This window comes from Mirounga leonina, unplaced genomic scaffold, assembly GCF_011800145.1.
Source record: "Mirounga leonina isolate KUSES-001 unplaced genomic scaffold, KU_Mleo_1.0 Mir_357, whole genome shotgun sequence".
Classification (NCBI taxonomy): Eukaryota; Metazoa; Chordata; class Mammalia; order Carnivora; family Phocidae; genus Mirounga; species Mirounga leonina.
Genome location: NW_023270702.1, coordinates 5675642 through 5692956, shown reverse-complemented (window position 1 = coordinate 5692956; position 17315 = coordinate 5675642). Strand labels below are relative to the sequence as shown.

The 17315-nt window shown below is 34.9% G+C and overlaps 1 protein-coding gene across 4 annotated transcripts in view; it reads left to right on the top strand.

Annotated features, from left to right (window-relative positions):
• The window catches only part of TBCK (TBC1 domain containing kinase), a 227149-nt gene that overhangs the window by 33713 nt on the left and 176121 nt on the right, over positions 1-17315 (top strand). For 3 of the 4 annotated variants that reach the window (XM_035030232.1, XM_035030233.1, XM_035030234.1), the window contains one exon: positions 17201-17315. The exons of the other annotated variant lie outside the window; for it this stretch is intronic. In XM_035030232.1, coding sequence (XP_034886123.1) covers positions 17201-17315 — 115 coding nt within the window. The remainder of the gene's footprint in view (positions 1-17200) is intronic. 4 annotated transcript variants of the gene reach the window in all.

Below are 17315 nucleotides of genomic sequence, written 5' to 3'. Positions count from 1 at the left end.
GGGCTCTTTTCCTAGTTTGGCTATTGTAGATAATGCTGCTATAAACTTCAGGGTGCATGTATCCCTTTGAATTAGTAAATTAGTATTTTTGTATTCTTTGGGTAAATACTTGGTACTTCAATTGCTGGATTATAGGGTACTTATATTACAAAGCTATAGGGATCAAAACAATATGGTACTAATACAAAAATAGACACATAGATCAATGGAACAGAGTAGAAAACCTAGAAATAAACCACAATTATATGGTCAATTAACCTTTGACAAAGCAAGAAAGAATATCTAATGGGAAAAAGAGTCTCTTCAACAAATGGTGTTGGAAAACTGGACAGCAACATGCAAAAGAATGAAACTGGGCCACTTTCTTATACTATACACAAAAATAAATTCAAAATGGATTAAAGGCCTAAATATGAGACATGAAACCATAAAAATCCTAGGGTAGAACACAGGTAGTAACTTCTCTGAAATCAGCCATAGCAGCTTCTTTCTAGATATGTCTCCTGAGGCAAGGGAAACAAAAGCAAATATAAACTATTGAGACTTCATCAAAATAAAAAGTTTCTGCACAGTGAAGGAAATAATCAACAAAATTGAAGGGCAACCTACAGAATGGGAGAAGATATTTGAAAATGGCATATCTGATAAAGGGTTAGTATCCAAAATATATGAAGAACTTCTCAAACTCAACACCCACAAAACAAGTTAAGAAAATAAGTTAAGAAATGGGCAGGAGACATGAATAGACATTTATCCAAAGACATATGGATGGCTCATAGACACATGAAACGATGCTCAACATCACTCATCATCAAGGAAATACAAATCAAAACTACAATGAAATATCACCTCATATCTGTCAGAATGGCTAAAATCAACAACACAAGAAACAACAGATGTTGGTTAGGTTGTGGAGAAGGGGGAACCCTCTTACACTGTTGGTGGGAATACAAACTGGTGCAGCCACTCTGGATAACAGTATGGAGTTTCCTCAAAAAGTTAAAAATAGAATTTATTTAATGTTTTAATCAAAGACAATCATTTTGATTGAATGGAGGATGATCCTATCTCTGCATAGATGTAGTCTGTAGTCATAATTGCTAGCATAGTCAGAACTTCCCTCAGAGAGCAAGATTAGGTCTGATCAATTGCTTTAACAAGTACTTTCTTTGAGCCCCATTGGACAGCAAAATAAAGCATGGGAGAAATTATGTTTGTTTTAAAACAGAATTGAGAGTAGAAATCACCAAATGTACTTCTCTATCATAGAATAAGCTAAGTGTGTCCCCCATAAAACTTTAAAATTTGAACAAGTCTGCTCAGTGAACTTTTCAAAATATCAAAACTATTCCCCAGATACCTAAATGAGTTAACTTGTCAAAAGGCGTTTTTTAAAATTATTGGTCTAGATGTCACTGTGCTTTCCAAAACTATTTCAGTTTTGGCATAATTAAAGGTTAGAAGTTCTTTCAAGCAATAATTGGCCAAAATTTCTTGAAGCTATTTCTGGATGGAAGGTCATACCATCAGTATGTTAGAGGACCTGTCTCTGCAACATCAGGAGGCACACATCTAGTTCACCTAAAAGCTTTTCATGCTAAGAAGGGAAAGACTATCCTTGGCTCTTTGTCTTTTCTTCTTAAAGCAGATGTTTGCCCTGACGGAGAGGGCTAGTTTTTCTTTTTCTTTTTCTTTCTTTCTTTTCTTTTTTTTTTTTTTTTTTTGGTTGAAGTATAATTAATATAAAATCACATTAGTTTCAGGGATACAGCATATTGAGTCCACAATTCTATACAGTACTCAGTGCTCATTTTTTTCTTTGTCTTATGATAATATATCCTTAAAGGCTTTTTAAGGAATTTGAAAAAGCCCTGAGATATTTGTGTTAAATAGTTTGGCACATAAGTGATTATTGTCTGTGTTATGAAAATCAGGTGACATGTCAAAAATTCTACCAAAAAGGGGCACCTGGGTGGCTCAGTCGTTAAGCATCTGCCTTCAGCTCAGGTCATGATCCCAGGGTCCTGGGATCGAGCCCCGCATCGGGCTCCCTGCTCGGCAGGAAGCCTGCTTCTCCCTCTCCCACTACCCCTGCTTGTGTTCCCTCTCTCGCTCTCTGTCAAAAAGTAAATAAAATCTTTTAAAAAAAAAATTCTACCAAAAAATTAGTTAACAGAAACTGATTTTAATAGAAACTAAGATTGTGGTTGATGGTGTGGTATTTATACCTATAACTTTTCCTTTCCTCTTGTTAAATGTTACATTTGAAAAACTGTGTCTATAATTAATTGACGACTTTTTTTTAGGAGCTCTCTATCTAAATGAGCTCTCCCTACATATTTAGAAGTCTGTACTACACATTTGGTATATACTGAGGGAATGATATATAAGGAGTTAAATAAGTTAGTGACATTAACAGCAATTTTTAAGAACTTTGAGAAATTGTGTGGAACACTTTTTAAAAAAAATTTATTTAAAATTCAATTTAATTAACATATAGTGTATTTTTAGTTTCAGAGGTAGAGTTTAGTGATTCATCAGTTGCATATAACACCCAGTGCTCATTACATCAAGTGCCCTCCTTAATGCCCATCCACCCAGTTACCCCATCCCCCCACCCAACTCCCCTAAGTGGAGCACTTTTATATTTAAAACATTTAATCATATTCATGAACAAAAGGGACAGAAAAAAGGAAGGGACACTGTATTTATTAAACAAATACTATGTTCTAGTTACTTTGCTACATGCTTTTCATAGGTAACTTTAAAGTTATTCATCCTAGTTAGTGAGTTATCTAAGGTTTACAGAATATCAAATGTCTTTGAATTTTAGAAGTCATGACCAAATGTAGCATAAATAGTGAATTGTGCTTCTAATAGGCCTCTTCTCCCTGTGGCCTTTCCTGGAACAATAGTACTCTGGAATCTGCTTTTCTGATAGGTGCTGTTCAAAAAGCACAAAATCTTTTGTGACAATGAGCTGCTTTAAATTGCCGAGTTCAGGGAGTCCTATAATTAACAGCCTATCTTGCTAGCTCTATGGGGATTGCTTTGTTTCCTAGCATCTTTATCAAACTAGAAACCAGAGAACCCAGTCCTTTCACCTTGGCATACAAAGAAACAAGCAAAACTGGTTTCATTATAACCAAAATCTGTCAGTATCGTTGACCCTGAACAGTTAAGGGGTTAGGGGCACTGACCCTTTGTGTAGCTGAAAATCCATGTATAACTTTTGACTCCCCAAAAACTTAACTACTAATAGCCTACTGTTGACTAGAAGCCTTACCAGTAACATAAACAGTTGATTAACACATATTTTATATGTCATATGAATTATGTACTGTGTTCTTACAATAAAGTAAGCTAGAGAGGAGAAAATGTTTTTAAATCATAAGGAAAATACACTAATAGTACTGTATTTATTGAAAAAATCCTTATATAAGTGGGCCTGCACAGTTCAAACCTGTGTTGTTCAAAGGTCAACTGTATACCTATGGCAAAGTGGGTCTTCTTGCAAGATGTTTAGAGCAGGGAAATGAAAACTGCATATACTACAAAAGAATATACATAGGGATTATGCATTCTTATCCATTTTAACCTTCTCAGCCATTTATTACAAATATTTATTCAAATGCAAAGTTTAGTTTAGAAATTATTTTTATCATAAATATTCAGGACCTCAAAGGGGAAGGACTAAACAAATATAATGATAACAGCCCCATAACTGACAATTTTGTGCAATAAGTGTTAGACATTGTCCTAAGCACTCTACGAAGATTATCTTATTTCTTTCTTATAGGAGCTCTGTGATGGAATTTACTACTATTCCATTTTCTGTGTGAGGAAACATATGCCCCTATAAGGCATCTAAGAAGTTAAGTAATTTTCTCCTGGTCATGCAACTACAGGCGTACCTCAGAGGTATTGTGGGTTTGGTTCCAGACCACCTCAATACAGCGAGTCAAATAATGTTTTGGTTTCTCAATGCATATAAGTTATGTTTACACTATACTTCACAATAAAGTGTGCAATAGCATTATGTCTAAAAAAATGTGCAAATCTTATTTTAAAAACACTATTTCTAAAAAATGCTAACTATCATCAAACTTGCAGAGAGTCAATCTTTTTGCTGGTGGGGAGGGTCTTGCCTCAATGTTGATGCCTGCTGACTGATTAGGGTGGTGGTTGCTGAAGGTTGGGGTGGTGTGGCAATTTCTTTAAATAAGAAAGAAAACAGTGATGTTTGCCACATTGATTGACTCTTTGTTTCACGAATGATTTCTCTGTAGCATGCAATCCTGTTTAGTAGCACTTTACCCACAGTAGAACTTCTTTCAAAAGTGAGATCAGTCCTCTCCAGGCATGCCAGTGCTTTCACACCTAAGTTTATGTACTGTTCTAAATCCTTTGTTATCATTTCACCAATCTTTACAGCATCTTCACCAGGAGTAGATTCTTTCTTTGCTCATCCATAAGAAACAACTCCTCATCCATTTAAGTTTTGTCATGTGATTGCAGCAATTCACATCTTCAGGCTCCACTTCTATTTCTAGTTCTCTTGCTATTTCCACCACATCTGCATTTACTTCTTCCACTGAAGTCTTGAACCCCTCAAAGTCATTCACGAGGGGCTGGCATCAACAAGAGAGGAAGCCTATCATTTGGAGCTTTGAAGCCAAACATTGACTTTTCCTCTCTAGCTACGAAAGTCATAGAGGGCATCTTCTTACAATATAAGGCTATTTCATCTACACTGAAAATTATTTAGTATAGTCATCTTTATTAATTATCTTGCTAGATGTTCTGGGCAACTTGCTGCAGTTTCTACATCAGCACTTGCAGCCTCACCTTGCACTTTTATGTTATGGAGATGGCTTCTTTCCTTAAATCTCTTGAGCTAACATCTGCTAACTTCCAACATTTCTTTTGCAGCTTCCTTACATCTCGCAACCTTCCTAGAATTGAAGAGAGTTAGGAGCCTTGCTTTATATTGGCTTTGGCATAAAGGAATGTTGTGTCTGATTTGATCTTCTATCCAGACCACTGAAACTTTCTCCATATAAGCAAATAGGCTGTTTTGTGTTCTTATCATCCATGTGTTCACTGGGGTAGTACTTTTAATTTCCTTCAAGAACTTTTCCTCTGTATTTACAACTTGTTTAACTGTTTGCGGCAAGAACTCTAGCTTTTGGCCTATCTTGGCTTTCGACATGCCTTCGTCACTAAGTTTAATCACTTCTAGCTTCTTCCATGTACTTGAACACTTAAAGGCATTGTAGGATTATTAATTGTCCTAATTTCAATATTGTGTCTCAGGGAATAGGAAGGCCCAAGAAGAGGGAGAGAGACAGGGAATGGCCTGTCAGTGAAGCAGTCAGAACACACACAACACTTACCAGTTGTTTGTCATCTTATATGGGTACAGTTTGTGACACCCAAAACAATGACAAGAGTCACATCAAAGATCACTGATCACAGATCACCATAGCAAATATAAAAATAATGGAAAAGTTTGGAATATTGAGAGAATTACCAAAATATGACACAGAAACCTGAAGTGAACAAATAAATGCTGTTGAAAAAAATGGCACTGCCAATAGACTTGCTCAACACAATGTTGCCACAAAACTTCAATTTGTAAAAAAAAAAACCATAATAGCTGAAGTGCAATAAAGCATGGCACAATAAGATGAGACATGCCTGTGATAAGTTGTAAGAGCTCCATATCCTCCCCTAATGATGGCAAAATGGTCCTAACAACTCTAACTTCATATCTATTCAGTCTTCCAGAGAGGAGCGAGCCATTTTTATCAGTTGCTATTTAAGTCCTGAGATTTTCAATCAGACCAGTTTAAAAACAATTACTGTGGCCAGGGGAAAGTGATTGATGAAGGCCTGAGTCACATTTCTACTCCTAAAGACAGAACATATGGACTAAGGAGAACAGGAGGGAGATGGAGCCTGAAATGAACATTATAAATTGTCTTTGGAAGAAGGGGGCATGGATGCCAGGGAGGGAAGCAATAAATATCCACTGCATTTTTAAGATATGGTAACTGATGCTTAGAGCAGTTACTTTAACACACCTGTCACAGTGATATAGCTGGAGCTCAAAACCTCTCTTTGACTTCACTATCTATACTATAAAACACTGAGAGGCAATATAATGTAGTGGTTAAACACATGGACTCTAAGACCAATATGTTGAATTTGAATCTCAACTCCACCATTTACTCAGTTGGCTAATTTACGTAACCCCTCTGTGCTTCTATCTTACCACCTTTAATAGCTTCAGACTTTTAATAGCTAAGCACAATACAGTATTTTGTCTAGGATAGTGAAATAATAGATGTGAATTATTTATAACAGCACTGATATAGTATGATTTATCTAAATGTTTCCTATTAGTGACTATAGTGGTAATAGTGTTATTATTATAAGTACTATAATATACTAAATGACTATTGAATATTATCAATAAGCATTCCCTGTGGCATAGTCATAGTCTTTCTATGATGACCAATTATGATTTAGATTATGATTAACCTATGCAATGACCATTCCAGACTTCTTCATTAAGTACACATGTTTCAGACACTGGGCTAGGTGCTAGTGAATCTGAAGATGAAAATATAAAGTCCTAATCTTTAGAGAGATTGCTGGCTAGTGAGTAGACAGATTTATAATAAGCAGTTACAATATAGCATTTTTTGGTGAGTATGTACCAGAAGAATATGCAAGTTATCTTGGAGACATAGTACCTCACAGCCAGGAGAGTCCAGAAAAGTTTTACTAAGGAAGTAATGCTTGTGTTGAATTTTAAAGAATGTATAGGTGTCATCCACATAGACCAGATAGAAGGTCAGAGAAAACAGCATGTGCAAAAAGGCATTGCTATGCAAGCAGATGAATAAAGCAGATGCAGGGGGTCCATGGGAGGAGAGGTGAAGGAGATGAGCTTGGAGAGCTAAGTAGTAAAAGTATCCATCAGAGAGCAATGACATTGCTTTCCCTATTTTTCTTTATGAAACAGTTTTGGAGGGTAGAAGTGGGGCACTCTCGTTTAAGATGACAAGTCATAAATACAGGTTGCTGTTTCAGACAGTGACTTAAGATGAAAACAAAGTGGTTATATGAAGAATGACTGATATCCTACTTATAAATTCCTCCCAGATTACCTAGAAAAGAGAAAATGTGATTTTCTCTCTTCTGATCATCTAAGTTAGTGAAAGTCGTAGCTCTCCTCTGCAAGCAATCTGTTTCTGGTCAATGCATCCTGTAACTGTCCATATGCTAACTGTACTTTCTCTGTTCATGTTAGCTTATTCACTAGGTAGACATTTTGTCAGTTGTTGGTGTTACCTATCTTAGGTGATAGGACATAAGAAAAGCATTCATGTCTGTCTGTTTTTTTTACAGCATTTACATCCATGTCCAAATGCAGATAAATGCTTCAAAATCATCATGATAATGACTGGACATTCCCAAATCTGCCACATACATCTTAGATTAAACAAACAAACAAAAAATCCCGATTTGCATGTTTTAGTGTGCTTCCTTATTAGTTTATGCCACAAATTTTCAATTGTTCTCCCATAATGACAGTTTTAAGAATATGACACTGCTCAAAATCTGGGACTCTGTATTGTTGTTTATTTCCTTGTGAAATTTCATTGTAAATGTGTCCACTGCTTTCCTGGCAAAATACTGTATTGTGCTTAGCTATTAAAAGTCTGAAGCTATTAAAAGTCCTTCAACAGATGAATGGATAACAAGTTAGTGAAATACTACTTAGCAATAAAAAAAAAAAAAAGAACTGGTAATGGAGGCAACAACATGGATGAATCTTAAGAACATCATGTGGAGTAAAAAAAAAAAAATGTAGACACAAAATAATGCTGTAGTGTTCCATTTATTTGAAACTCTTGAAAAGGCAAATTTTATCTAGAGTGATGGTAAACAGACCAGTGGTTGCTTCGAGCCAGGGGTAGGATATGGAAATTTTCTGGGAAGAGGAGCAAGAGAATCCTTTCAAGGTGATGGAAGTGCTCTGTTTCTTGACTGTGGCAGTGCTTGTGGTCGTGTATACATTTGTCAAAACTCTTCTAATGGTACGTTTAAAATGAGTGTGTTTTATTGTTCATAATTTAATCTAAATAAAGATCATTTAAAGAAAAGTATGAAGGAGAATTGCTCTGTTATAGTCAGATCATGATGAAGAAAAACAAGTCATCTTGATGTCACGTGCATCTTTATAAATAACTATACTAGTTTCCTATGGCTGCTGCAACAAATTATCACAAATTGAGTGGCTTAAAACACTGGAAATTGATTCTTTCACAGTTCTGGAGACCAGTAGTCAGAAATCAAGCTGTTGATTGGGCCCACTCTCTTTGGAGGCTCCTGGGAAGAATCCTTCCTTGCCTTTCCAACTTCTGGTGGCTATCAGCATTCCTTGGCTTCCTTGGCTTATGACCACATCATTCCAATCTCTGTCTCCATCTTCATATCTCCTCCTTTGTGTGTCTCTTCTTATAAAAACACTTGACAATGGTTTTGTGCCCAGCTGGATAATCCATGATGATCACATGCAAAGACCTTTTTTCCAAATAAGGTAATATTCATAGGTTCTGGGGATTAAGATGCGGACATTTTGGGGCAAAGGGAGTGGGGCCCCATTTAGACTATATCAACTAATATTATTCATTAATATAATGCTTTTCCATCAGTTAGTAAAATAGAATTGTCCTTCACTTTTTTAACTGTGTTCTGGTATCATTATGGGATACTATGGGTGCATACACATACTACTCTCTTTTCCATAGCTTCCTGGAATGAATCTAATTTTCCTTGTGTCACAGCGTTAAGATCAGTGACTCTAGTTGAAGTTTAGGAGAATAGAACTGACTCATTCAGGTGATCTGTCTTGGAAAAAAGGAACTACGTAGGTAAGCAAAGCTCCCTAGAGTTCTACATTAGGTTTGGAGACAAAGGCCCAACTATTAATGTGATCTTGCTTTATTCTGCCTTCTTTATGAATATAGGAACTTTGCAAGGTTGATACAGTAGTTAAGAATAAAATTTGAATTTTTTGGATTCTTTGATCAAAATAGCATCACTGTATCACCCCAATTCTGATAAATAGAATAGAAACTGTGAATAGGAAATTTTCATCAACCAAATCTCTTATAATTTGTTGAAGACAGACCAACACATCATTTAACTGAACATTTCAGTTTGACAGACTTTTGTTTGCACTATGTTGTCTTGCAGACACTGAACTAAACATGTGCATAAAATGCAGGCCCTCTCCAGTTGTTTGTTATGATGGGTTGGGGGTAAGGTGGCAGATTGCCAAAAAGGAAAATGTTGATCTCAAATCAAAATTCTCAACAATAGGAATTTGTAAATAAAGTTTAAAAAAAAACAAAACTTCAGAATGAGCTACGGTACAGATCCAAGCAAACATGAGCCACTGTAGGTTCCTTCGTAAAGAAAAGTTACAACTTTGTATGGTCCCAAATGCTGCCAGGGCATGGGAAGTGGGATTTATTACCCAGTGTGTTTGCACTGCCAGTGTCAGTAACTATGGTGGAAGAAATGTTTTTGGAGTGTCTGTGCCAGGATAGTACAGCTGCTTGGGAAAAGAAAAATTGATGTTGCAGAAATAACTAGCTCACCCCAGGATCCTCTAATCCTCCTTATCAAATACCAATTTTTTTTCTCACAGAGAAATTAGAAAACCACTTTGCTGATTTTATTGTGTCATGCAAATAGTTGGAGAGCCCAGTTTACAATCTTTGTTAATTTATGGAATGTAGATGGAGAAATAGACAATAGATGGATAGATAGATAAACAAAATGTTAATAGAATTTACTATAGAAACCCTGGGTTTTTTTGAGAAGGACTTGGGCTTTTTGTTTGTTTTGTTCTGCTTTTACGATGAGCCAGGATTCTGTGCAGGACCAATAGCTCATTGATCTCCATTCAGCCCCTTTTTGGTGTTACATTTCCCACTTTATACATATGCGGACTGAGGCAGGATGAAATTGGAACATTCTCCAAGCAAAGCAAATCAGTGACAGAGTCTCCTGGCTTTATGTCTGAACCCCAAACCACTAGACTATGCTTTCCATATGTATTTTGATCTTACCAAATTAAGTTTGTTATGAGAAGGGAAAGTTATCCAATATGCGAGTCAGAAAATTAATTCCCCAATTTATTGTATCCCCTCGAGAATTAGTCACATTCGATGTTGATAGCTTTCAACTTTTTTTTTTTTTTTTTGAGTGAGAACCAAATTATAAAATATGCCCAATCTCACAATTTAGGGACAGATGGACTGATTTTTTTTTCTAGGCCTATTACAAAATAATCTTTAGGTAAGCAGTTAATCAATGCAACTTCCATTTCAAAACATCTGAATCTGAAGCAAATTTAAATTTAGCATGGATGGGTAACCTTTCAGGCTAAAACATGTGTATCCAGTAGTGAAATAAGTTATTTCCTTTTTCAAGTCCAAAAACTTTTTTTTTTCTCTTTAGAAAAAAAATTGCTCTGTTAAATAGTGTGGTATTTTTAACAAAATGTTAAAATTTAATAGGTGATAAGTGGCAGATTATAAGAGCCTCAAAGACGTTAGCTCACCACTGAAAATACCTCCCTCCAAATTCGGAATTATAGACCAGTGAGCTATTAAAAATTTTATACTACTTGAGCTCTATGGTCTTGAAGTTATAGGAGGAGAGTTTAGGTTGAAGATAACACAGGGTTAACAGTTGTATTATTATCTGAACATTAGTCATTAGTATTTCATTTTTCCTCTCCATTTCCTAAATCACACAGTAGCTAATTTTCATCTGTGTTTACTCTCCCTTAACATTTTACTTCGGGCTGATACCAAGTAAGCAAAGTTTTAGACCAAAAGGAAAATTTCTGTGGGAGTGATCAGGTTTTATAAGGTGAAAGAACATCTTGAACTCATAGAATCCAGAAGTGTGTTTGCTCCCTTGGTTTGCTGACAGTATGGGTATTTTGGCTTGTGGAGTGGCCCTTAGAAATATCATGGATTATGGATCAGAGGAAATAGCATGTGTGGTTTTAGTTACCACCTATTGTGAATGACTTCCAAATCTATCTCAGCAACCCTGACCTCTCACTCTTTCTTGGCCTCTATTTCTTGCAATCTGAATAACATCTCTTTTTGGAAACATTGCAAATACCAAAAGAAATGATGGTTTGAGGCTGATTGGACTTTGTCCTTATTTCTTTTTTTAACACCTGTATTGAGGTATAATTGATATACAAGGAAACTGCAAATATTCAATGTATACATTTGAGTTTGGACATACGAATATACCTGTGAAACCATCACTGCAATCAAGGTAATAGGCATATCTATCACTTCTAACAGTTTCTTTGTGTCCTTTTTATTCTTGTGTGATAAGAACACTTATCTACACTCTTAACAAATGAGATCTACCCTCCTAACAAAATTTTAAGTGGGCTATACAGTATTGTTAACTATCGACACTATGTTGTACAGCAGATCCCCAGAACTTATACTGCACAACTGACACTTTAAATCAATTGATATTCCTCTCTCCCCATCCCCTGGTAACCATTTTCTTCTCTACCCAGTCCCCTATAACCGTTGTTCTATTCTCTGCTTCTATAAATTTGACTGTTTTTTAAACCTTATGTAAGTGGAATCAGGTAGTATCTGTCCTTCTGTGTCCAGCTTATTTCACTTAACATAATGTCCTCCAGATTTATCCATATTGTCGCTAATGGCAGGATTTTCTTTCTTTCAAAAAAAACCTCTAAGTCAGCTTACAAGAAATCAACCTTCTATAAATGAGGTTGACACTGTTAATCCATTACAAGTGTAATATCCTTTTTTGAGCTGTTATTTCATTAGTGGTGAAGAGCTTAGTCTTATTATTTGCACCCTCTTGCACCATCATGGGATGTCATTGCGTACATACATTGAACACCTATTGATACATATTTATTGAACACCTACCTTACAGTCACTGTGATAGGTATAGGGATTACAAGTTGAATAAGTTAGTACCTGTCTCAGGGTACAGTGATTTATTTTTGTAGATCTGTTTTGGTTTCACCAATGTAATAAATAGATGTTCATGTTTTCTTTTTCTTGTTACACAGAAGAAACGGATGATCAATTCTCCTCTGCTAACTTAATTATTGGATTATATTGAAATTCTATTGAATTCAATTGTATTAAAATCATCAGTTTATAAATCTGTCTTTCCAACTATACTGTAGGTTTCTTGTTTGTAGAGATCAGTTCTTTCTCTTGATACCCATAGCCTAAAAACACAGCAGTGTGACACAATACCAAGCAGCTAATAGCCCTTTAATTGATATGTTTAAATATAAAGTATTTTAAAAGATCATCTTGCTTTATTAAAAATTATTAGTGATATTATTTTGAAAGCTACCTTTTGGCCATATCTATGTGTTTATGATTACCAAAAATTCTTATGCTCATTAAACTTTTCAGAGTGTCAAGGACAATGGTAACAAAGTAAATGCTAGCCTCGCAGTCTTTGGGAGTTAACAGTAGTAACTGAAAATTTCAAAAGGAAGAGAATATTTTCTGACTTGAAGTTTCATTTACATTTTCTAGATTAGTGATTGATTTCTTTTTTAACAAGATTCTAACTTGGGAATTGTGTAGGATGAAGTCCTATTATCCCCTGCCAACATCGTTTTTTTTGTTTTGTTTTGTTTTTTTTAATTGGGTGAATCCCGCTCTCTTAATCCTAACTCTCCTTCTGGAGTCCATTTTCAATTAACTGCAACAAGCTATTACTGGACATATGATTTTTTTTTTTTTTTTACCTTGCTGTTGTGTTATAATTGCATTAGCTACTTCAAAATAATTTTTTGAAAGATTTTGTGATCTAAATTATTGGCTGTATTAAAGAACATAGTTTTAAAAGCAAAAAGTACACAGAATTTCACAAATACTGATTCCTTCTTGTTACAGAAAATAATGCTATCTTTTCTTCTCCTTATACCTTATATTTTATTTTTTTTATTTTAAAGATTTTATTTATTTATTTGACAGAGACACAGTGAGAGAGGGAACACAAGCAGGGGAATGGAGAGGGAGAAGCAGGCTTCCCGCTGGGCAGAGAGCCCTATGCGGGGCTCCATCTCAGAACCCTGGAATCATGACCTGAGCTGAAGGCAGATGCTTAACGACTGAGCCACCCAGGCGCCCCACCTTATATGTTATATTTTGAAATAAATTTTAAAAACTAAATCCTAAGAATACAAAAGGGCAGATAAGCAAATCTGATTTACTCTGATTTATACTGAAGAATACTGAGTCCATTAGCTGTAATTCGTGTGTAGTCTCAAGTAATAGCTAAGAAAAGGTTTGTCATGAACTTCAGGTTTCTTATGTTTGAATTTTTAAAAATTATTTCAGCATATATATACATCAACTCGATAATAGCATGAATGTGCTTTTTAAACTTGTCCAGTTATATCTTACAATCAGCAAAAGCAAGTAGACAAAATAGAACATGCAGTCTTCTGTGTTCAGCTGTTTCAGAACTGGTTTAAATGGAAAAATCGCTTTAAAGGTTTGGTTTTAATTTCTTAAGAAAACCCTCTATATTGAAGCAGTGTGCAACTGAGGCCCTCTAGTGTCACGGCTGAATATGGCATCAGCTTTTAAGATTTTATGAATTGTGTATGTTTATGTCAGAAAGAGAAGAACAAGGACAAGAGAGATTACTACTGTAAACGTGACTCATAGAGCCAGATGAGCTTAGAAAACTAGGTTCTTAACATTTTGTTAGTCAATCTCAGGCAAAGTTTTTTCTTTTGTTTTTAAAAGGGGAGACATTTGCCTTCTTTCATATGCACACATTTATCAATGTTACTATAGTTGTTTTAAAGCTTGGCATCTTTTTCTTTCCATACTTGGTTTATTTTTTGAGGATGTTTATGAAAACTCCATTAATTTAAAATTGTTTTTGTTTCACACATTTCCTATTTGCTAAAGAGTGACTGTTGTGGCTTATAATATGGGGGAAACTATTTGATAAAGAGAAATAGTTTAAATAAGCATTCCTTATAAATAGTAACTTTTATTGTTTCTTTTTTACATACTTCATGAAGAATATCAATTTATTTTGAAATATGGCTGACAACCAGGGATTATCTGACATTTGAGGAAAAAAAATAATCTGAGAGAAAGAGAGCCAAGGGAGGAAAACAAAAAAAAAACAAAAAAACTTACCCCAGAGGAAATGAAGATAACCTCTTTTTCCCCTCCCCTGAATTAGCAGAATTCTAGTAACTATCCCAGAGAGACTCAAAAGAATACTGTATCCATACCAGAGAATAGGATCTATTTAAAAGGAACAACTACAGAATAGAACAAAGAGTCTGGAAATCAAATAGAAGAGAGAGGACTAAAGGCCGTGCTCATAGGAAATAAAACAGAAACTTGATCTGGAGAATGGATCTTATTTTTGCCTGTCCACTAAGAGTTCTAAATAAAAGATACAGTAGAGGGAGAAAACAGTCAAAGACCTAACAAATCAACTTTTCCTTGTTAATTCTTCTGCTAATAGAACATGTGAGTCTTCAGATTAAAAGGGCACACCTATTGCTTACTAACATAAACGCACAAATGCCCACACTCTGGACACACTGGACTAAAATTTTACAAGTCTAAGGATAAAGTAAAAAAGAATCCTAAGCTTCCAGAAAGGAATAACAAGCTATCAACAACAAAATTACATTGATACTGGACTTCTTACCATTAATAAAGAACACTTAAAGACAATGGAGAAATCTTTTTCCAAGTTTAAAGATAAGAATAAAACATTTTAAGATCTGTCATGCTTTAAAATGTCCTACTCATGTCACACTTATGAAAAATTTTCTCATGGATGTATTCTAGCTAAATAAAAATATAAGTACAAAATGAGTAATAGGAGATATAAAAAATGATGGTAGCTCATGATAACCTTCATGAATAGTTATAAAATTATAGTATCTATTAAATCCTGATGACTGGGATGTTTTTGCTTGAGAACTGGGGATTAAGTGGCTTAGGTATATATATTTTTCTTAGTTCTACAGTGAATACTTACTAATCATAGTATGGCAATGTGACAATCACTTCCTGTCTGTCTCAGAATGAAAGCCAAAGTCTTTACAATGGCCTAAGTGGCCTACATGATCTGGCTCCTTGTTATGTCTCTGACTTCATCTCTTAATACCTTACTCTTGGCTCATTCTACTGCATGCACAGTGGCTTCATTGCACTTTTTGAACTGCTGTGCCGTCTCCCAGTTCAGGACTTGCTTACTGTGCCCTCTGCCTGAATCACCTATTTCCCAGAGAGCTGCATGTCTTTTTCACTTCTTTTAGATTTCTGCACAAATGTCACCTTAGTGAGGCCTTCCTTGATCACACTCTATATGTATTAGCATCCTGCTACCCCAAATTCTCTCTTCCCTACTTTTTCTCCTTAGCACTTAATCACGATGTCATATTATGTATTTGCTTGTTTATTAATTTAGCCTTCAAGAAAGAAATGTAGATTTCTTTTATTACACTTACGAAATTGGATAATGTAAAAATAATATAACTAATAAAAATCAGGAGTTGGGAAAGGAAAATGGGAAAGTTGTAAAAGTATGTTAACTATATCATCTTGCATAGCGAAGAAGACTTAATTATATTAACTACAAGTCTAGCCATCAGAAGAATTGAAAACAGAAACTGCTAAGGGTGGATACCTCTGGAAAGTCAGACTAGAATGAGATGAGAGGGATTTTCAATTTTCATGTCTTGTTCTTTCTTATGGTTTTAATTTAGAGGAGGGAGTTGTGTTGCAAGTTTGTTGTTTTTTTTTTTTTGGAAAATTTTATTCAGCTTACTTTTTTTAACATCACGTTTTTTGAGCTATACTTTACATATTTTAAAATATAACCTTTTCAGTGTACAGATCAGTTTGACAAACTCAGTAGTGTAATCATCATCAAAATCAAGATAACAATTCCATCAAGTAAAATTTCCACATACTCTTTGTAGTCAACCCATCCCTCCAAGCAAGCCCATGATAATCGGTAACCTGTTATTCCATCCTTTTAATTTACATCTTTTATTTAATGTGGGTTGCTTATAGCCTGAATATAATTGATTCTTAATTCCTATCCAATCTGACAGTTCTTAGCTTTGATGAGTTTAGATGTTTACATTTACATTTAATATAATGATTGATACATCCTAATTAAAATCTGTTATTTTCTAATTGTTCCATTTGTTCTCTGTGCTTTTTTTCCTTTTATTATGCTAGCTTATTTTTTTTATAATTCCATTTTATCTCTACTGTTGGCTTAATTATATCTTTTTTAAAAATTACTTGTAGTGATTGCCTGTAGATATTAATTTTTTAAAAGTCTAATTCAAGATGGCAAAAAAAAAATGGGTAGAAAAGAAATCTATACCAAAATGTTAATATTGATAGTTTGTGAGATTGGGTTTGAATTAGTCTTTCCTACTTTTGGGTATCTCATTCCTGACTTCCCACATGAATGGTGCTTGAGTAAAAAAAAAAAAAAAAAGGAAAGAGATGGAGAGAGAGAGAGAGAAACTGGGCATCAGGGTGGAAGATGGCTTAGAAAGAATTAAAGAGAAATGTTTGATAAATCGTAAATTGCTGGAGGTTGTTTTGTGGATTGATATGGAAAGTAACCTCATGTATATCTACCATAGAACATATTTTAGCCATTTTTCAGGGACTTAGGCATTTTGTCTTGAGCAGGAACAGTGGTTTTCCTTGACTTAGTTCTGCCATATATCTGAAACTTTTCTGGTAATTTGGCAAAGCCAAACCTGCAGAAGGTTAATTGCACACCACCAAAATTCAACTCCCTCCCTGGAAAAACAAATACTGCTATTAGAGTAGCCTTAGGAAACTGTAGGATCTTTGCCAGATCAATTCTGTTGTAATCAGAAAATCCAAAATATGTATATAGTGGATATTTTATAAATTGTATAGATTGTATTTTCTCTGAATAGAAGAGGGATAATAAAAATATAACTGAATTTTTATAACCTCATTTCATTCTTTAAAACAGATTCTGTATCTGCTTTGTAATTGATCTATTGATCTGTGACTTTTTGTCTTCTTCGTAGCTATTCAAAGGTTTTGTGTATTGCATTTGAGGTACTTCAAGGTTTGCAGTATATGAACAAACATGGTATAGTACACCGAGCGCTGTCTCCTCATAATATTCTTTTGGACCGAAAG